The sequence below is a fragment of the Eubalaena glacialis genome, chromosome 3, assembly GCF_028564815.1.
Source record: "Eubalaena glacialis isolate mEubGla1 chromosome 3, mEubGla1.1.hap2.+ XY, whole genome shotgun sequence".
Taxonomy (NCBI): Eukaryota; Metazoa; Chordata; class Mammalia; order Artiodactyla; family Balaenidae; genus Eubalaena; species Eubalaena glacialis.
The window spans coordinates 172909936-172932417 of NC_083718.1; the positions used below are offsets into that span (position 1 = coordinate 172909936).

At 41.0% G+C, this 22482-nt stretch overlaps 1 protein-coding gene across 11 annotated transcripts in view; it reads right to left on the bottom strand.

Annotated features, from left to right (window-relative positions):
* PHACTR4 (phosphatase and actin regulator 4) overlaps nt 1-22482 on the bottom strand; it is a 113976-nt gene that overhangs the window by 65762 nt on the left and 25732 nt on the right. For all 11 annotated transcript variants that reach the window (XM_061184641.1, XM_061184642.1, XM_061184644.1 and 8 more), the window contains exon 2: nt 6817-6870. In XM_061184641.1, coding sequence (XP_061040624.1) covers nt 6817-6832 — 16 coding nt within the window. In that variant the 5' untranslated portion in view covers nt 6833-6870. The remainder of the gene's footprint in view (nt 1-6816; nt 6871-22482) is intronic.

Sequence of the window (22482 nt, forward strand, 5' to 3'; positions counted from 1 at the left end):
AAGATGGCTCATCTTTTTCTATTGACAGAAAATAATAATTATAGGGCATCTGTGTTATTAAAGTTCATAGTGTTCTACTATAAACTGGTGTTCTATGCACTCTATTTTCCTTAAGATTGTTAATTCTATCTTATGCAGAAAATTTAAAACCACTATAAGAAATACATACAAATATTGCCTACTATTGAGCAGTAGGATATAACAGTAAAAAGATCTTGCCCCTCATAAGTTATACTCTTATCAGGAAATAAGATGACAGAAGATATTTAATATATGTATAATAATGCTATATTAAATTTCTACTGAACACCACAGGGAAAAAAATAGAAGTAACATCATTTTTGGCATTGTTTAATTCCAGAGGAATTTATCTCCTACACCTTAAGAATCTCAAAACTAATTAAGTTCATATTTTGCCTTCATTCTTTTTTTTTAAAATTATTTATTTATTTATTTATTTATGGCTGTGTTGGGTCTTCGTTTCTGTGCGAGGGCTTTCTCTAGTTGCGGCAAGTGGGGGCCACTCTTCATCGCGGTGCGCGGGCCTCTCACTATCGGGGCCTCTCTTGTTGCGGAGCACACGCTCCAGGCGCACAGGCTCAGTAGCTGTGGCTCACGGGCTTAGTCGCTCCGCGGCATGTGGGATCCTCCCAGACCAGGGCTCGAACCCGTGTCCCCTGCACCGGCAGGCAGACTCTCAACCACTGCGCCACCAGGGAAGCCCCTTGCCTTCATTCTTGAAGAGAAGGGAGGGAAGGGCTGTGTTATTAGCATATTTTGAGCTTCAAGTGCTAACAACATGATAACATCACAAAAAATTTTCCCGTGAACTTATAAGTGAAATGCATTAGTCTTGAGCATGGTTCCTTAACAAATGTCCTTGAAAGGTTAGGAAAACCCCCTTTAAAACATAATAATGATTTATAAATTCAGATTCAGAATAGGAAGAAAACAATTGACTTTATTTGTTTTGGATATGGCTTCTGTTTTCCACTTCAACAAACTGATTCTCATATTTCCTATGTGATACAAATTCTAATCTAAAGGAGATATTACCTTGTTAAATCTGTTTAATCTGTTCCCAGAATACCATGCATATGAATAAAGCCTTTGCACCTAGCTTTAAATTCAGGCTTCACACCAACAATCTATCTCATTAAATAATTATTTCATCAAATACAACCAAAAATTTTTTTTTCAACAAACTGTGCTCTCTTCTGTGGAAGGGAGGGTATATAGAAACTTAATGAAGTTGTTAGAAAATTTAAAACATTTTGAGAAAGCAATTAAGTATATACAGATCCTCTCCTACCCCAAAAAACCTTTTAGAAGAAGTTTCACATGCCAGGGTTTCAGTCCCTTTTCCTGGGTGTGCTACGGAGAGAATGGCTGTTAACCCATAAACATTTGAGAAGGGAGGAAGAAAGAAAGCAGAAGCAGGAATAAGCCATTTTTAAAAGTAGCGGGGTATGGAGCATCACAGTAGCTTAAAATGTATACATATTTTCTCTGGACCCTGCCTTCCCCCAGCACTTATGTACAGTGTAGCCCTTACTTTTAAAAAAAAACTAGTAGCTTATACCAATATAAATTAACAATGAAGACTTTCACTGTATTCTACCAGGTCCCTTTGAAAGGAAAGGGAATAAAATAAGGAGAATCAGGGTAAAAGCTGTTTGATTCCTTTACCACCTTCCTCACTCCATGACCTTGAATGTCTGTCCCATACCAACCCTGGCAGAATTCTGGAGGCCTGTTTTCTGGAAGGGATAAAACAAATGGTCTCTGGACTGGGGGACTCAAAAGGCGGTTGACGGTGGGAACAGAGCATGAAAAACTGAGGGGAATTGAGTGAACATAATGAATACTGAATGCAGCAACCCTCCCAGTCTTCATCACCCTTTACCATCCAGTGATGAGAAGACTCCGCCCCTTGAACCCTGATACTGATAACAGACATGTTCCTCAACAATAGGGACAAGAAGCTCACACTATAGAAAGGCCCAAAGGCAACCAGCCTATGCATTTAAAGCTTCTAATTTAAAGCTCACCACTCTTAATCACTAGACTTCAGAGGAAAACTCTTACATAAGAGAGATCAAAACAAACAAAGGAAAACAACTTTGGGGGAAAAGAGCCTATGCAGGGCAAAGTAAATCTGTTGAAACAATAAAGAATATTATGAAAGAAATATTCAGAGAATAAAAAAGACCTCCTAGGGACTTCCCTGGCGGTCCAGTGGTTAAGACTTCGCCTTCCAATGCAGGGGGTGTGGGTTCGATCCATGGTCAGGGAGCTAAGATCCCACATGCCTTGAGGCTAAAAAACCAAAACATAAAGCAGAAGCAATATTGTAACAAAATCAATAAAGACTTTAAAAATGGTCCACATCAAAAAAAAAAAAAAATCTTAAAAAAAAAGAACTCCTAGAAATTAAAAAACATAATAGTAGAAAAGAAAAATTTAATAGAATATAAAGATGAAGAAATCTTTCAGGAGATAGAGCTAAAGAAAAAAAGAGATGAAAACTAGAGAACTATTTCAGGAGTCCATCATCAAGCAGCTATTGGCAATCAAGAAAGAAGAAGAGGGAGTTCCCTGGTGGTCCAGTGGTTAGGAATCCGCCTTCCAAAGCAGGGGACGCGGGTTTGATCCCTGGTCGGGGAACTAAGATCCCACATGCTGTGGGGCAACTAAGCCCGAGCGCCACAAATAAGACCCGATGGAGCCAAAAATAAATAAATAAATAAATATTAAAAAAAAAAGAAAGAAAGAAGAAGACATGGGATTTAGGAAACAAAAGAGCCAACAAAGGAGAGAAGCAGAGTTCCCAGGTGAATAAGAATACCCCAGGATGACAGCTGTGTACCACACACAGGGGGACACCTGTCCATATTGGAGCAGTGTGACTCAAGAGACATACTGAAGGCTATTGTCACCAAGATCTCTGCTGCCGTTTACTCTCTTTTTAAAGATAAGAAGATAGTGCCCAGGTGAGCTCATCTTGACTAAATGCTGGTGAATTTCTTCTCAAAATACTGAGCTGCCTAATGAGCTCAGAACACGCATTTCACCCACAGAAGTGTTCTTTAACGTATTCCTAAAAGCTTCAGGTAGGTCATGATCAACTTAGGAGAGACCACAGAGCAGCTCACTCCCGCTGACCATACTTCTGCCAAGTGTCCAAGATTGAAGCCCTGCCCAAAACAATTTCCAGGACTAAGTCTTGACTCTGTCCATGACTTCCACAGAAGAGACTCTGAAAATTAGGAAACTGAAGCAGGTATGGTCCACTGATGTCTGGGTATCCCCAAGATCCTTTCAGAACCCAAGAGGTACAATGATATACTTAATAATACTAAAGAATTAGTTGCCTTTTTCACCGTGTTGACACTGGTACTGAGGGTACAAAAGCAACGGTGAGCAAAACTGCTGGTACCTTCACACAAATCAAGGCAGCAGCACCAAACTGTAGTAGGACGCATAATCTTCACCACTACATAATTACAGTTAAAAATAATGCCAATTTAAGAATATCCTTGATAAAGCCGTAAAAACTATTATTAGTTTTAATAAATCTCAAGCCCTCTATGTGTCTTTTTACTATTTTGCATGATGAAATGGTAAGTACAATGGTTACCTTCAGGAAAGGCACCTGCGTAACTGAGTTGCAAGCTGAACTAGCCAGTTTGTTTCATGAAATACCACTTTTACTGGAAAGATTGAATGACAAACTATGTTGTTCAAGCTTAGATATTTCACAGATATTTTCTCAAAAATGAATGGAGCCTGTCACTACAAATAAAACTGACAGTACTTGTTGCCAGTGATATACGTCAAGCTTTCAAGAGAATATTCAAATTTTGGAAAACATATCCACTAGAGTGAGCCTGCCAACTTCCCAATATTTAAAGACTTTTCTGATGAGATCAGTGGTGGCATTAACAAATGTGATTTTAAAATATTATATAATAAAATGTGTAAACATCTGTCCATGTAAGAAAGGTCCTAGAGGCCTTAGGTCTGTCCCACTGGAACATGATGGGTAAAAATCTCTCACTTTAATTTTCAGAATGCAACAAATAATTCTTTTCCAATGTATCTACATAACTGTTAGTTAACCTAACTGTAACAAAATTCTCAACTATCTTCCAGGGGCTCCATCTTCTTAGAAACAAATTCATTTTACATTCAGAATTCTTTTCTTTGTCAAATGGCACTGAGTGGACCATAACTCAATAAACCAGATTCTTATCATATGTGTGTTTTGTGAGCAATTAAAAAAAAAACCCTACAAACTATTATGCATAAAATAAGCTACAAGGATATATTGTACAACACAGGGAATATAACCAAATTAAATTAAAAAAATAAAAATAAAGTATAAGGGCTTCCCTGGTGGCACAGTGGTTAAGAATCCGCCTACCAGTGCAGAGGACACGGGTTCGAGCCCTGGTCTGGGAAGATCCCACATGCCGCGGAGCAACTAAGCCTGTGCGCCACAACTACTGAGCCCGCCGTGCTGCAACTACTGAAGCCTGCGCGCCTAGAGCCCGTGCTCCACAACAAGAGAAGCCACCGCAATGAGAAGCCCGCACACAGCAACAAAGACCCAATGCAGCCAAAAATAAATAATAAATAAATAAATAAATAAAAGTATAAGAGGAAAAAATCCTCTCACTAGCACAGAAGACAAACCTTTTCTCATATTAGTGATCAAAAGCACATATTAATTTATATTTCAACTGACTACTAGCCAACTATAACTTCCATAGCAACTTTCCCTTTGGTATTCTCTAGTAAATTTAAATTATACTTAAATTTAATTTAAGTTGAATTTAATTAGTTTAATAATAAGTTTAATTAATTAGATTAAATTCCATTTAAGTTATGTTTAAGTTAGGTGAGGTAAGGAGGTCACTCAGCGGAAAAAGAAATGTTTCCCATAAAAGCCTTTGGAGTTGTCGTACGTTACGCTAGTTTATCATATGGACATGGTCTTTAGGATTTGTCACCAGGCAACTATATCAACTCGATTCACCAAATTGTTCATAAACAACGCCCTTAAGAATTAATTTGTAAAGAAACTGCAAATTTATGAATAAAGTACTGACTGCCCTCTAGTGTTCAAAATAAGGATTTCACTGATGAGCTAGATGCAATGTACACTACAGGGTGAAAAAAGCCAAACTCCTAAAGAAGCCATTTAGGGTCATTAAAATCAGAGGAGAAATTCTGATCTGGCAAGGTTTTCAACAACAGTCTTTTCAAAGCAAGACAACAAGCTATTAATCTGAGCTATCTGATTACTTACTTGTACCAGGTGCCCAAAGAGCCTAATTTCAGTCATCTACAGTAACTGTGCGTGAGTAGAATATAAATTTGGAACCTTTTTACACTACTACTTCAAGTTACACTGCCATAAAATGAGATTCAGACTTTTCCCCATTTGGTAAAGAAGCACAAAATGCTCGAATCAAAACCTGCCTCTTGGGACTTCCTTGGTGGCGCAGTGGTTAAGAATCCACCCGCCAATGCAGGGGGCACGACTTCGATCCCTGGTCCGGGAAGATCCCACATGCCGCAGAGCAACTAAGCCCATGCACCACAACTACTGAAGCCTGCGTGCCTAGAGCCCGTGCTCCACAAGAGAAGCCACCACAATGAGAAGCCTATGCACCGCAACTAGCCCCCACTCGCCGCAACTAGAGAAAGCCTGTGCGCAGCAATGAAGACCCAACGCAGCCAAAAATAAATAAATAAATAAATAAAATGCTGTGAATTCAGAACACAATGATAAAAAATAAAATAAAAGCCTGGAAAGCAGCTAAGATGTTTCATCTTAGAGAATTTTAAAACATGGTAGAAATACCATTTCTCTCCTACAGAGAAACTTTTTAAAGCACGGATATAACTCTACGGATACTAAAGAAACATCAATAGTTTTCATAAAGCTTCAATAAACACCCCAAGGCACAAGTGTTCAAAATGGCCTACTAACTATCCCAGACCATATCTCTCTTTGAAATTGCGGTCAATAGGAAAACGGAGTTCAACACACAGTGACTGACTTTTTAGTCAAAAAGGTAGATACCAAACCTTTGTGTATCTAGATTTACACTCCCTTAACCATGTTGTTACAGAATTTAAAACTTATTATTTTAACTTGCCAACTGGTTCTTTGCTGTATTTGAAGTAACTAACATTCTAGAGCATTAGGTCTCAAAGTGTGGTCTAGGAACTACTAGAGATGCCTCACAGCAATGTCAGAATTACTTTTTATATTACAAAAGTGTTATTTGCCTTTTCACTCTCATTAGCTCCATACAGTCAATTCTCCAGAGTCTACAGGGTATGTGATAACAAAACAGATTAAATGCAGAAGCAGATATGTGAATCCAGCTGTCTTCTATTAAACCAGATATTAAAGAGATTTGCAAAATGTAAAACAATGCCACTCTTCTTGTTACTCTTTTTTATTTGGGGAGTTATTTTTCATTAAAAAATTTTATTTATGTAACATATAATGGGTTTATTAATGTTATTTTGAAATGAATTAATATTTTTAAATGTCTCTATTTTAATTTGTAATATAGTAAATATCAATAGATATAAATCATACAAACAAAGCTCTTTGGGGCCCTCAATTATACTTAAGAGTATAAAGGGATCCTGAGGCCAAAAAGTTTGAGAACTGATAAACTAGAGAGCTTAGCACACTAAACATGAAAAAAATCAATTTATTCTCAAAGCTTTAATGGAGGTAAGGATAAAACACAAATATCATTTACTAAGAAAAATGTAGGTGATACTCACCAAATGGATCTTCCATGCCACTATTAACCAGTTTAGGGAGGTGGTATATAGTTTCTAAAAAGAGAAAAAAGTAAATGATATACTTAAAACATAAAATCCATCACCTTTTATATTTCTTAAAAAATAAACCCAATTCAGTAACACTGATTATAGTTTAAAACTAGAACATTATAGAAATGAACAACTTATTAAGTGAGAACATTGCCAACTGGGATTTATTTTAAGGGGGTTGAGGTACAGATATAATAAGTTCCCTTTCCAATCTCCATCTTGAATTTACCCGAGTGTAAGGAAAAAGGCAAGTTAAAAAAAATTTTTTTTTATTTTTTAGGGAGGGGGGACAGAGGGAAAAAGGGAGGGGTGGGGAGGGAGAGAGGGAAGAAGGGAGGGAAGGAGAGAGAGCAGCAAAAAGCCAAATTTTTATGCAAAAAAACCCCAAACAAACAAAACACAAAACTCTCATAAACATCTGGGAAAGCATATGAGGATATCATAGAATGAAGGAATTGGTTTTGCCTGAGGAAAGTAGAAAGTAGTTCAGTAAGTTAAGAATGCTCAAGTATTAAAATAAAACAAAAAAATTTTGAAAAAAGTTGAATAAGTATAGATATTCAACCTCCCTCACCCTTAATCAAAACAAGGATCGAATCTGCCCAATCTTGCTTTTTTATCTCTTTCATAGTTTTGATCCCAAGGGCACTCCTTAGTTAACAATTTGAATACTAAACTCCAATTCAGAGTCTGCTTTTCAGAGAATACAACCTACTAACAGTTGGGGCTGGCAGTGATCTGAGAAAATTAGGACTGTGAAGGGGTTTTGGAGTTGAATCGCTCACAGACTAGATGGCACTGAGGACCCCACTGGTGGTGGTAGGTAACCAGATAATCCCTGGCACAAGGTGCTGGTCCAATTCTTAAACTTTCACTAGTGGTGAATAATGATGATCTATCTATGGACAGAATGCTCTAGTTGATTGGATTTATGAGGCACTTGAAGAGTAAGGGGGAAATAACTATAATGACAATGGAATTGAACGGCTATTACTAAACTGAACTGATGCTCTAGAAGAAGATAACAAAAAGCTAAGAGTGATTAACAGTCAACTGAAAGTCAAATATGGGGAATTCCCTGGCAGTCCAGCGGTCAGGACTCCATGCTTTCACTGCCAAGGGCCGGGGTTCAATCCCTGGTTGGGAACTAAAATCCCACAAGCCGTGTGGCGCAGCCTAAATAAATAAGTAAGTAAGTATCAATAAATAATTTAAAAAAAGAAAGTCAAATATGAACGTCCCAGGGCCTCCTGGTAATTTCTAAAGACGCTCTTTTCTGTGGCAGCAGGAGGAGAGAAAAAGCTGGAGACCAGGCCCAAGAGTTAATCAACAGCGTAGCCGAGCACCAAGGAAGGTTAACTCTCAGCCAAGGGAGGTATGCTATGCCAACGTCAGGGCCCTGACTGGGAAAGAATGAGACCCTAATACATGAGATGGAGACAACTGAGTTGATGCCCCTCCAAAATCTTGAATGCGATAGTGCTCTTGAAACTGCGAAAGTGGCCCACCATCTCTGTAAGAGCTAGCACTCTTCCCGCACTTGAAGATAATGCAGAGGCCTCCCCACCCTGCTCAGTAAACAATGTCCCCTCAGGATCTGCCACCTCCATGCCTCCTAACTTGTAGTAGGTCACAGCATAACCCAGCCCAGATATTTTGTGCCTGATAAAGTCACAAAGGAATTATAACCCAAGGGAGCTGCAAGACTTAGCCAGCATGTACTGGCAGGGGCTAAGTGAGAGCAAATGTGAATTCTGAGGGTGCTTGAACATCAGAACCAGAACATAAAGTTATTGATCACTCTCCGAAGATATAGGATTTAACACCCTGGCAAAAACCTCAGAATATGGTATGAACTTATCACTAGGATGGTTCCTAAAAGCTGGAAAAGTCACGGCCCATGATAAGTAGCAATGACAAAACTGCAGTGGCAGACAGGGAAGGAAGGGATTAAAAGGCTCACTTAGTGAAGTTGGCTTGCTGAAGTGGTCAGAAAAAAGTATTATGTTCCTTGAAATGGCTGGGAGAATACTATAAGGAATGTGCTGGTGAGAGGGGCACCAGCATCATTAAGAAGTTTAAAAGCTGTTCTCCATAGAGAATTGGTTATAAAACTAATGCCACTGGGACTTCCCTGGTGGTGCAGTGATTAAGAATCTGCCTGACAATGCAGGGGACACGGGTTCAATCCCTGGTCTGGGAAGATCCCACATGCCACAGAGCAACTAAGCCCGTGCGCCACAACTACTGAGCCTGTGCTCTGTAGCCCCCGAGCCACAACTACTGAAGCCCGCGCGCCTAGAGCCCATGCTCCGCAATGAGAGAAGCCACCGCAATGAGAAGCCAGCACACTGTAACGAAGAGCAGCCCCCACTCACCGCAACTGGAGAAAGCCTGTGCACAGCAATGAAGACCCAACACAACCAAAAAAAAAAAAAAGGTTTATAAAACAAAAAAAGAAAACTAATGCCACTGATAGCAACAGTGATGATACAACCCTAAAACAAAGGAGACCAGGCCATGGTACTTAATGATTGAAGCCAGATGGAGACACTATAAACATCAGCAAAGTCAGAGTGGCAGTCAAAGGAATCTGACTCAAAGATTTGTGGAGATAGTTAATAAAGCATGGTGTATTTATGAAGCAAAATAGACAAGCAGCTAATAAGAGCACTTCTCTATCTGTAACATCAAAAGAAATCAGGGAGGGAAGATCTGGATGCTGAGGTCAGTCCCCTCAATAAAAAAATATCAGAATCCATGCCCAGTGTCTGAACCTGAGCCAGTTTCAGATCCTGACCCCTTTGACTGAAGGAGGCCAGGTACCCAAGAGAAAAGAACCTGCAACACCAAAGCAAGTATAACAATTCCCTGAGAAACCTATGGCCTAAGAGACCCATATACTATAGGTCTCATGGACTCCATACTCAGAAGGTCCCTGCACTTGAAGTTTAATGCTCTGCAGTCACTGTCTTAAAATTCTTAATAATTTTATCTATGAATTTCTGCTCCATAAGTGAAATCTGAGGGGGAAAATGAAGCATGTGCTGGGGGCTTGAAGCCTCAGCTCACACACAGTCCACCTCTTCCTGTCTTCCCAGGAGCGGCCTCTTGGCCACTCCCTCTGGTCCCACCTGGCCATCCTTTCCCTGCCTGGGCTAGGAGTGCCACGTACTTTTGGTGGGCAATTTCTCTCGCCCACTCTCAATCCAGGTGTATTCGGCATGCAAATTATGTAGTCAGCTCTGTCTACGGTCATTTACTCAGGTAACTGTAAACTGCGTAAACGGGAATGCTAACATTTTAAGGACAGGTTGACATTGACACCTGGAGTCTGGAAGTATAATCATGGACTTATGAGGACCAGGAAATAAATTGAGCCCTGGCCAAGATCCAGTTCACGATAGGCCCACTGGGTGTGTGAACCCTCCTGGTGGTCATTTCCCTGGACCCTGAATGTATAATTGAAATAGACATACCTGGAAGTTAGTGAGTCCTTGGCCTATGGGATAGGAGTTATACTGGGGAAGGCCAAGTGGAAGGAAGCCTCTAAAGGTGGGTGCCCCATCCCACCTTCCAAGATAATAAACACAAAAGAAAACAATATTGTATTCTGGGGGCAAGGGAGGGGAGATGGCAGAAATTAGTGCTACACCCCCAGAGGATGCAGGATTTACCAGTGTGGTCCCGGCAGAAACCAGATAAATCTTGGAGGAAGGTAGATTACCACAAACGCAATCTAATAGTAGCCACAACTGCAGCTGCCATGCCAGATGTGGTATCTTTGCTAGAGCCGATTAACATAGCCCCAGGAGCATAGTATACAGTCAAAGATCGAAGGAATAAGTTCTTTTTCTCTTATCCCTTCAAGAAAGTAGGATCAGAAACAATTCACATTCACATGGAATGGATTATAGCATACTTTTACAGGACCATGTCAATTTTGCCACTGTCTCATGTAATATAGTCCTATGATAATATGGACTTCTTGTAGAATATCACACTGACCTACTATATTAATAACATAATACTAATTGGGCCAGATGAACAGGAGGTGGATAGCACACTGAAGGCCTTGACAGAACACATGGACTCCAGAGGGTGAAAGATAGATGCTACAGAGATTCAGGCACCCATTCATCAGTAAAATTTTTATAGGCCCAGTAGTCAGGGGCTTGATAAAACATGCCATTCAAGTAAAGGCATCCAAGTAACCAACTGCATCTTGCACTTCCCACCATTAAGAGGGAAGCATGACACCCGAGAATACTGCTCTGGCTTTTATATCAGGTGACACAAAAAGTTACCAGTTTCCAGAACAGTAAAGGACTCTGCAGGTCTGGATGGTGAGGCAAACAATCTGGCAAATGCTATGGTATTATGGCAAGCCCCAGTGGGAGAATCACTATGCAGATCCCTGGGATCTGGAGCAAGGCCATTCCATTTTCAGTGGAAAATTGTATGCCTTTTGCAAAACAACTCCTGGCATGCTACTGGGTCCTAGCAGATATAGAACACCTGACTATGTGACACCAAGTGACCATTTATCCAGAATCACCCACCATGACCTAGGTTCTATGAGACATACCAAGTCATAGGGTTGGGTGGACCCAGCAATAATTCAGCATTAAGATGAAGGTGATACATCCAGTATCTAGCACAAGTAGGACCAGAAGTCACGAGCATGAGCAGATAGTCCAACCCCTCATATCATCTACCATTGTTGCAAAGTGCCCCTTCATTAGCATATACCTTTGGCCGTACTGAGGGGCCCTCACAGACAGCTGACAAAGGAAAAACCCTCACCTTCTTCATAGATGGCTGTAACTGGGTCCAAGTCAAAAATGGACAGTGGTTGCACTACAGCCTCACTTGGGGGTGGCACTGAAGGACAGTGCCCAATGGGCAGAGCTTTAGGCAGACTGTCTATTTTGCGTAGACAAAGAATTGGTTTGAGGTTAAAATATATGTGGACTCACAGGTAAATGTCCTGATGTGCTGGTCAGGGGGCATAAAAGGAGAACGATTAGAAAATTAGGGGGGAAAAAAAAAGAAAATTAGGGGAAGGAGGTCTTAAGGTAGAGGCACGTGGGAGGATACAAGAATAGACAACACATTTGAAGATCTTCATATCACATGTTAACAGTCACCAGAGAACATCTACCATGAAAGAAGCACAAAGCAACCAAGTAGACAATGACTCAACCAGTTTACACCAGCCATCTTTTGTCATGGCCTCCCCAGTGCTAGAAAAATGAGCATCTGAAAGAAGGTGGTCATGTGGCAGAGATATACACTATGCATAGACAACAGTATGGAGTTCTACTTACCAAGTATGCTCTAGCTACTGATGCCACAAAAAGCCCGAATGGCCAGCAACAGAGACAAACACAAAGCTTCCAGTATGACATCTTTCAAGGAAACCAACCAGCCTTTGGATGGCAAGTTGACTGTATTTGGCCCCTTCCACCCTGAAAAGGTGAACAATTTATTCTGAAAGAAACAGGGGGACTTCCCTGGTGGTCCAGCTGTTAAGACTCCACGCTCCCAATGCAGAGGGCCCGGGTTTGATCCCTGGTCGGGGAACTAGATCCCTCATGCTGCAACAAAGATCCTGCATGCTGTACTAAGACCTGGAGCAGCCAAATAAATAAATTAATTTAAAAAAAAAGAAAGAAAGAAATCGGACATATTCTGGCTGTACGTTTGCCTTTCCTGCCCTCAGGGCTGCAGTGAACAGTACATGAGAGTTAAGGAAATGTTTAATCTACCAGTAAGCATCATCCCACATAACATCATTTCATGACAAGGGACCCATTCTGCAGTAAAGTAAGTGCAAGAAAGGGCCCAGGACCATGGGATCTACTGTTGGTATATATACAACAACATCTAGAAGCTGCTAACCTAAAAGAGCACTGGAATGGCCTGATGAAGGCACAGCTGAAGCACCAACTCAATGACATATTTTATGACAAAAGAGTACCATCTTCCAGGGTGTAATATATCCACCAAATCAAAGACCTTTATATGCTACTGGTCTTCAAAACAGGAAAAATACATGGATGTGAGAAATGGGGTGGGAGGTGGGTAGAAATAGCATACCATGTTTATTATCAATCCCAAAGACCCACCTGGGGAATTTTTGTTTCCTATCTCTGCAACTCTGGGTTCTGCAGAGTTAAAGATCTTGGTCACCAAAAAAGGAACACTTCCACAGGAGACAAGGGTCCCAAGAGGCTATAAGCTATAGCTGTCACCTGGGCATTGTGGAATCCTCGTATCCAGAGATCATCAAGCAAGAAGAGGAACTATCATCTTGGTAGGGGTAACTAATCCTCATTATCAGAAAGAGGGTTGTTATTCCACACCACAATGAAAATATATTTAAAATTCAGATGATCCACTTTGGTGCCCACTGGTATTCCCTTTCCCAATTCTGACAGTACAGTAAACAGACAAGTTGGAAACTCTAACCTGAGAAAAGCATGGTAACCAGTGGTTCAGATCCCTCAGGAATGAGGGTTTGGGTCATACCACTAAGTAAAGCCATTGAGACTGGCAGAGATGGTAGCTGAGGGCAAAGGGAATCTGAAATGGAGAGTGGAAAGAGGTAACAATTATTAGTTGTAACTCTGAGACCAGTTGCAGCAGCAGGAGATAAAGTACTAATCTTCCTCTTCTAAGTATTCCCCAGGAAGAGAGGCCCTCCAGCTACTCTCTCAACATATATAAAGAAGTAGATGAGACGAATGAAAATGAAGATGCAAAATACCAAAACTTATGGGATGCAGCTAAAGCAGTGCTTAGAGGGAAATTTATAGCTGTAAATACTACATTAAAAAAGAAGAAAGATCTGAAATCAACAACACAATAGTTTACTATAATAGAAGAAAAACAAAATAAATCAAAAGGAAGGAAATAATAAGGATTAGAGTGGAAATTAATGAAATAGAAAATACAAAAATTAACTCAAAATAGGACTTCCCTGGTGGTCCAGTGGTTAAGACTCCACACTTCCACTGCAGGGGGCATGGGTTTGATCCCTGGTCAGGGAACTAAGATCCCACATGCTGCACGGTGTGGCCAAAAAATAAAGTAAATAAAATTTAATTTAATTTAAAAAGTACTTTGAAAAAACTAACTCAAAATAGATAGAAGACCTAAATGTAGGAGCTAAAACTAGAAAGCTCTTAGAAGAAAACATAGGCATAAATTTATGACCTTGGATTAGGCAATGGTTTCTTAGTTATGACACCAAAAGAAAAAAATAGATAAACTTGACATTATCAAAATTAAAAACAGAAAACAACAAGTGTTAGGAGGATGTGGAGAAATTAGAACACTTGTGCATTAGTGGTGGGAATATAAAATAATGCAGCTGCTGGGAAAACAGAATGGTACTTCCTCAAAAAATTTTTAAATTAAAAACAATTACCACATGATCCAGCAAGTCTACTCCTGGGTATATACCCCAAAGAATTGAAAGCAGGAAATCAAACAGATATTTGTACACCTATGTTCATAGCAGCATTATTGACAATAGCCAAAAGGTGGAAACAATCCAAATATCCATCAGTGGATGAATAGGTAAATAAAATGTGGTATGTATTATTCAGCCTTAATAAGGCATGAAATTCTGACATATACTACAACATGGATGATTATGCTAACTGAAATAAGCCAGACACAAAAGGATAAATATTGTATGATTGCACTTCCATGAAGTACCCAGACTAGCCAAATTCATAGCGGCAGAGAGTAGGATGGCGGTTGCCAGGGGTGGGGGGAGGAGTTGTTTAATGGGTAGAGTTTCAGTTTGGGAAGATGAAAAAGTTCTGTAAATGGATGGTAGTAACAGCTGCACAACAATGTGAATGTATTTAATGGCACTGAACTGTACCCTTAAAAAATGTTAAAATGGTAAACTTTATATTATGTATATTTTACTACAATTAAAAAAAAGAAAAAAGAAAATGCCTGAATCTTGGTAAGTACAGTGAGTTTTATGGCATTTTAACTTGCCTGATTCCCATCTCCCTCTCCTCCCCTAGCTTTGTGGCAGCCTTGAAAACCAAGAGCCTCACAACATTAGTTATTAAAACCAGCAGCCTAGCAACCACTGGAGGGGGCAGAACAAATTTGGAGCTCCCCAAAAGCCCCATCCCCAGAGAACTGTTACTATCTGATCTGATAGCACCAAGAAGTTCCATTCTCAGAGTTACTTTATTTGACCTGACTCAGAGCTTGTTTTGTGTGAACGACCTTATCCTTAGCACATTTTTCAAAAATAATCAGTGGCAACTGTTTAACATCCCAACTGCCTAAGGCAGTGATGATACCAGTTAGGGCTAACAGGACACTGACCAAAAAATTTGAATGTTCAGGAATGAGACATCTATAAGGGGCTTTGAAAAGCTGACATATTCCTGGATATCTAGAAGGACACATGCATTTATGGGCTCAGGGAAAGGCTTAAGAAGGCCCTAGCCTCTGGCTGACCCTGAGGTTCTGTGCAAGCAGAAAGTGATGGCTAAGGCAAAGTTGTAAATTGCCTGCAGGAACATTGATGGCATACTGCAATATACACAGAGTACCCTTGGCAAAGGCTAGAAAACTTATTGGTTCAAGGCATTTAAGGAAATTTCTGTCTACTCATTAGCTAACCACTAAGTCAACCAAGCAGACACTTCAACGTCTGCACAAAACAAAGCATACAGGCTCTACAGATTTAGTCCAGGGAAGTCACTCAACAAACAGCAATGAGAAACCCACAGGAAGGAGGGGAATCTGATTTGCAGACTTGCCACATTATTTTAAATGCTCACTTTTCAATACAAAAATGAGACACGCCAACAGGAAAGTGTGGTGCATATATAGGAGGAAGAAAGCAATCAATAAAACTGTATCTGAGGAAGCCTAGATGTTGGACTTAATAGACAAAGACTTTTTTTTTATAATAAATTTATTTAATTTATTTATTTTTGGCTGCGTTGGGGTCTTCGTTGCTGCGCGTGGGCTTTCTCTAGTTGCGGCGAGTGGGGGCTACTCTTAGTTGTGGTGTGTGGGCTTCTCACTGTGGTGGCTTCTCTTGTTGCAGAGCACGGGCTCTAGGAGCGTGGGCTTCAGTAGTTGTGGCACGCGGGCTCAGTAGTTGTGGCACACAGGCTTAGTTGCTCCGCGGCATGTGGGATCTTCCCGGACCAGGGCTCGACCCCGTGTCCCCTGCATTGGCAGGCGGATTCTTAACCACTGCGCCACCAGGGAAGCCCTAGACAAAGACTTTAAATAAGCTATTATAAATATTACAAAGAAGGGAATTCCCTGGTGGTCCAGTGGTTAGGACTCTGCGCTTTCACTGCAGAGGGCCCAGGTTTGATCCCTGGTCTGGGAACTAAGAACACACAAGCAAAAATTCAAAGAACTAAAGGGAACCAGGCCTAAAGAATTAAAGTATGAGGGACTTCCCTGGTGGCGCAGTGGTTAAGTATCTGCCTGCCAGTGCAGGGGACACAGGTTCGAGCCCTAGTCCGGGAAGATCCCACATGCTGTGGTGGAGCAACTAAGCCCATGGGCCACAACTACTGAGCCTGCACTCTAGAGCCCACGAGCCACAACTACTGAAGCCTGTGCGCCCAGAGCCTGTGCTCTGCAACAAGAGAAGCCACCACAATGAGAAGCCCGCGCACCACAACAAAGAGTAGCCCCTGCTCGCCACAACTAGAGATAGCCCACGTGCAGCAACACAGACTCAATGCGGCCAAAAGTAAATTAAAATAAATTAAAAAAAAAAGAATTAAAGTATGAGAATGATGCCTCATTAAATAGAGAATCTCAACAGAGACAGAAATTATATCTAAAAAAGAAAGAAATAGATTTTTCTAGATAGGCTCTACAGCAGATTTGAGCAGGCAGAAGAATCAGCAAACTCTAAGATAGCTTAATTGAGATTATCCAATATGAGGAACAGAAAGAAAAAAGCATGAAGAAAAATGAACAGAGCCTCAGAGAACAAATTATCAAGTATACAAACCACCAAGCACACAAACAAGCAAATGGGAGGATGAAGAAATAATGGCCAGTAAGTGCCCAAATATGATGAAAAACACATCCAAGAAACTAAATAAAGTCTATGTAGGATAAACACAAAGTGATCCACACTTATGTTCAAGTGCTGAAAGAAAAAGACTGTCAACTGAGAATTCTATATCCAGCAAAACTATGCTTCTAAAACAAAAGAGAAATTATGACATTCCCAGATAAACGAAAACTTAAAGCATTCATTACTAGCAGACATGCCTACAAGAAATACTAAAGGGAGACTTTTATGCTGACATAAAGAGAAACCAGACAGTAACTAGAATCCACAGGAAGAAATAGAGTACCAGTAAGGTAACTACATAGATAAATATAAAAATAAAGAATACAGGGCTTCCCTGGTGGCTCAGTGGTTAAGAATCCACCTGCCAATGCAGGGGACGTGGGTTCAAGCCCTGGTCCAGGAAGATCCCACATGCCGCGGAGCAACTAAGCCCGTGTGCCACAACTACTGAGCCTGTGCTCTAGAGCCTGCGAGCCACAACTGCTGAGCCCGCATGCCACAACTACTGAAGCCTGCACGCCTAGAGCCCGTGCTCCACAACAAGAGAAGCCACCGCAATGAGAAGCCCCCACTCGCCGCAACTAGAGAAAGCCCCGCGCGCAGCAACGGAGACCCAACGCAGCCAGAAACAATAAATAAATAAAATAATAAAATAAATAAATTTTAAAAAATAACTAAATAAAGAAGACAGTATAGGGACTTCCCTGGTGGTCCAGCAGTTAAAACTCTGTGCTTCCACTTCAGGGGGCAGAGGTTCAGTCCCTGGTCAGGGAACTAAGATCCCGCATGCCAGGTGGCACACCCCTCCCAAAAGAAGAAGACAGTATAAATGTATTTTTTATTTCTTCTCCTATATAATTTAAAAAACAGGGCTTCCCTGGTGGCGCAGTGGTTGAGAGTCTGCCTGCCAATGCAGGGCACACGGGTTCGAACCCTGGTCTGGGAGGATCCCACGTGCCGCGGAGCGGCTGGGCCCGTGAGCCACAATTGCTGGGCCTGCGCGTCTGGAGCCTGTGCTCCGCAACAGGAGAGGCCGCGATAGTGAGAGGCCTGCGCACCGCGATGAAGGGTGGCCTCCGCTTGCCGCAACTGGAGAAAGCCCTCTCACAGAAACGAAGACCCAACACAGCCATAAATAAATTAATTAATTAATAAATAATTAAAAAAAAAAAAAAAAAACAATGCATAAAGCAGTAACTATAAAACCATGTTAATGGGCTTATAATATATAAATATATAATTTATATGAGAATAAAGCACCAAGAAGGGGAGAAGGAGCCAAGCTACACTGGAGAAATTTTTTTGTACACTACTGGAATTAAGTTGGTATTAATCTAAACTAGATTGTTTTAAGGTAAAATGTGAATTGTAATCCCCAGAGCAACCACTAAAACTAGCTGGCAAGTCAAATTAGTAGAGTGTTAACCTTCTAAGAACAAGTACAAAAGAAATTAGAAAATATGTCACTAATATGGGCAACAGTCATTAGAAACCTCAATACAGTGTGTTCATTTGTGTAAACAAAGCTCCATCCAACCTCTCATGCCAACAGAGCTGAGGTTAGCACTTTTTTTTCATATGTACTTGGCACTGGATAAATATCTGATAAACAAGTGAAATGGCAATAATAACGAAAAATTTAAAATCTGAAATGGTTAATGAAAGTAACAGGATTTACAGGCAGATTGAGAAGGGAGAATCAGTAGTACCTCAACTGTTAATCACATTATCACTAGATAATAGGGATGATGATCCTGGGTTAGCTGATGTAAAGTTTCAATTAAAACACCCCTGGGGGGACGTCCCTGGTGGTTTAGCGGTAAAGAATCCGCCTTCCAATGCAGGGAACACTGGTTCGATCCCTGGTGGGGTAACTAAGATTCCACATGCCGCAGGGCAACTAAGCCCGCGTGTGCCACAACCACTGAGCTCGCGCACCTCAACGAGACAGTCCACGTGCCGCAAACTCCATGCGCTCTGGAGCCTGCACACCACTACAGAGCCCACACGCCATGGAGCCTGCATGCCACAACTAGAGAGAGAAAACCCGTACACCACAACTAGAGAGAAACACCTGCACCACAACTAGAGAGAAGCCCGCATGCTGCAACAAAAGATATCCCACATGCTGCAACTAAGACCCAACACAGCCAAGAACATAAATAAAAAACAAACAAACAAAAAACACCCTGGGACTTCCCGGTGGCCCAGTGGGTAAGACTCCATGCTCCCAAGGCAGGGGGCCCAGGTTCGATCCCTGGTTGGGGAACTAGATCCTGCATGCATGCCGCAACTAAGGAGTCCGCATGCCACAACTAAGACCCGGCAAAGATAAAATAAAACAAACAAACACACCCCTGTCCTCAGAGAATCACAAACAGAAGGGTATCTTGCTGAAGAATCCTGTGTAGTCTTTGCAGAAAATGAGACTACTTTGTGTCTCCATCTAAATGAATGCCTGTGCAAGATAGAAATATTCCCATGGCTTCTATAACCGTCTATGTGCAGAAGATGCCCAAACCTATACATATGCTCAGTCCAGATCCCTCTCAAAAGCTCAGGGTAAAAGCCAAAGTACTTTCTTTTTTTTTTTTAATTTTTAAATTTATTTTTTATTTTTTGACCACACTGGGTCTTCGTTGCAGTGTGCAGGCTCTTCGTTGCAGGCTTCTCTTTAGTTGTGGCGCGTGGGCTCTCTAGTTGTGGCACGCAGGCTCAGTAGTTGTAGTGCGCAGGCTCTAGAGCATGCGGGCTCAGTAGTTGTGGTGCACGGCTTCTCTCTAGTTGCGGCAAGCAGGTTTAGTTGCCCCGCGGCATGTGGGATCTTAGTTCCCCGACAAGGGATCGAACCCACGTCCCCTGCATTGGAAGGTGGATTCTTAACCACTGGACCACCAGGGAAGTCCCAAAGTACTTTCAATAGATGACCATGCTCACATACCCCCATCATGCTCAACTACACTCTCCCTCCCTCGCTAAAGCTTCAGGCAGGTGAGCCTCCTTGCTGTTCCTTGAATCTGCCAGGCATGCTCAAGGCCTTTACACTTGCTATTCACTCTGGAATGCTCATTCCCCAGATATTCATTCCTCAATTCCTTTAGTTCTTTGCTCAAGTGTTGCCTTCTTAGTGAAGCCTTCCTTTAACATCCTACTTTTTTTATTTTTTTATATTTATTTATTTATTTGGCTGCTTCAGGTCTTAGTTGCGGCACACAGGATCTTCCTTGCAGCATGCGGGATCTTTCGTTGTGGTGCGTGGGCTTCTCTCTAGTTGTGGTGTGCGGGCTCCAGAGAGCGCGGCTCAGTAGTTGCAGTGCGCAGGTTCTCTAGTTGGGGCACGCGGCCTCAGTAGTTGGGGCACATGGGCTTAGCTGCCCCGCGGCATGTGGGATCTTAGTTCCCTGACCAGGGATCGAACCCCCGTCCCCTGCATTGGAAGGCAGATTCTTAACCACTGGACCACCAGGGAAGTCCCTATCATCCTACTTTAAATCGCAATCACCAGCATCACCCCATTCTACCCCTGATTTATCTCTTTTCCCAGCTTTATATTTCAAAGAGCACTTATCTTCTACATATTGTATAAATTTACTTTTAAAATTGTGTTTATCATCTCCTCTCACTAAAATACAAGCTCTTTCAGGACAAGTATTTTGCCTATTTTTGTTCACTGCTATATCCCTATAACACCTAGAATAGTATCTGGAAAATAGTAAGTGCTCAATAACAAATATATTTTGAATGAATGAGCTCCAAATATATATTTATATACACACACACCCAACTCACTAAACATCTCCATTTAGATATCCACAAACCTCCGTTCAACATGCACAAAACAATTCATTATCTACCTCCCACTCATCCTTACTCCTCCCCCTTCCTGCAATTTCCTACCTTACCACCACCCACCTAGTTGCCCAAACCAGAAATCTCATCCTCCACATCACACGAGATATTTCCAAAACATATTTCATATAGATCTATTCATCTCCACTGCCTGAAGACACAATAGAATCCAAAATAGTCTCACTGCCTCTGGACTTATTCCTCTCTAATCTAGGTACCACAGCTCCAGTAATTAATTGTTAAAGTGTTCCCTAAACTGGGGTCTATGCAACTCTTAAAGTCCTTGTTTTCTTCCTACTTCAACTGAGGTAGTCTCTTGCAGGAACCTCTTCTTCCTGACCTCTAAACATTACAGAGCTCCAGATTTGGCCCCTGAATCTCATCTCTTTACTATCTTCACTCTCTCCTTCCCTAGAACATCACTGGCATTTTGGCTGAGACAACTCTTTATTGCGTAATGTCCCATACATTGCAGGACATTTAGCAATCCTCACTTAGTATCCTTTACCCCAGCACATTAAGTGCCCATTGCCTCCTCAGTTATTATGACACCCAAAACCAGCACCCTAAATTTCTAAATCCTCCTAGAGATGTAGTAACACCCCAAATATGAACCCTGACTAGTCATCTTATCCACTTCTATAGATTTAAATACTATATATATACTGATGACTCCCAAATTCATATTTCTAGATTGAATCTCTCCCTTGAACTTCAGACTGGTATATTCACAGTCTACACAATACTTTTAACTTAGAAATCTAGTAAGTCTCTCAAACATGTTATATTTTAAAAACCAAACTCTTTGATTCCCGATTCCTGTTCCTCACCTGCCTTCGATAACTGGGGCAATAAGATATTAACACAAACAATTATGTACCATAAATGGACAACATAGAAGAAATGGACAAATTCCTAGAAATGTACAATCTCCCAAGACAGATTATCAGAAAGAAATAGAAAATATGAACAGACCAGTTACTAGTAATGAAACTGAGTCAGTGATTTTTAAAAATTCCCAACAAACAAAAGTCCAGGACCAGAAGGTTTCACAGGTAAACTCTATCAAACGTTTAGAAAAGAGTTAATACCTACCCTTCTCAAACTATTTCAAACAATTGCTGAGGAAGAAATGCTTCCAAATTCATTCTATGAGGGCAGCAACATCCTGATACCAAAACCAGACAAAGATATCACAAAAAAATAAAATTACAGGCCAATATCACTACAAACATAGATGCAAAAATCCTCAAAAATATCAGCAAACCAAATTCAACAATACATTAAAAGGATCACATACCATGATCAAGTGGAATTTATCCCAGAACGCAGGATGGTTCAATGTCTGCAAATCAATCAATGTGATGCATCACATTAACAAATTGAAGAATAAAAATCACATGATCATCTCAATAGATGCAGAAAAAGTTTCTGACAAAATTCAACATCTGCTTATGATAAAAACTCTCCACAAAGTGGATGTAGAAGGAACATACCTCAACATAATAAAGGCCAGTTTTGACAAGCCCACAGCTAACATCATACTTAACAGTGAAAAGCTGAAAGCATTTCCTCTAAGATCAGGAACAAGACAAGGATGCCCACTCTCACCACTTTTATTCAACATAGATTGGAAGTCCTAGCCACAGCAATCAGACAAGAAATAG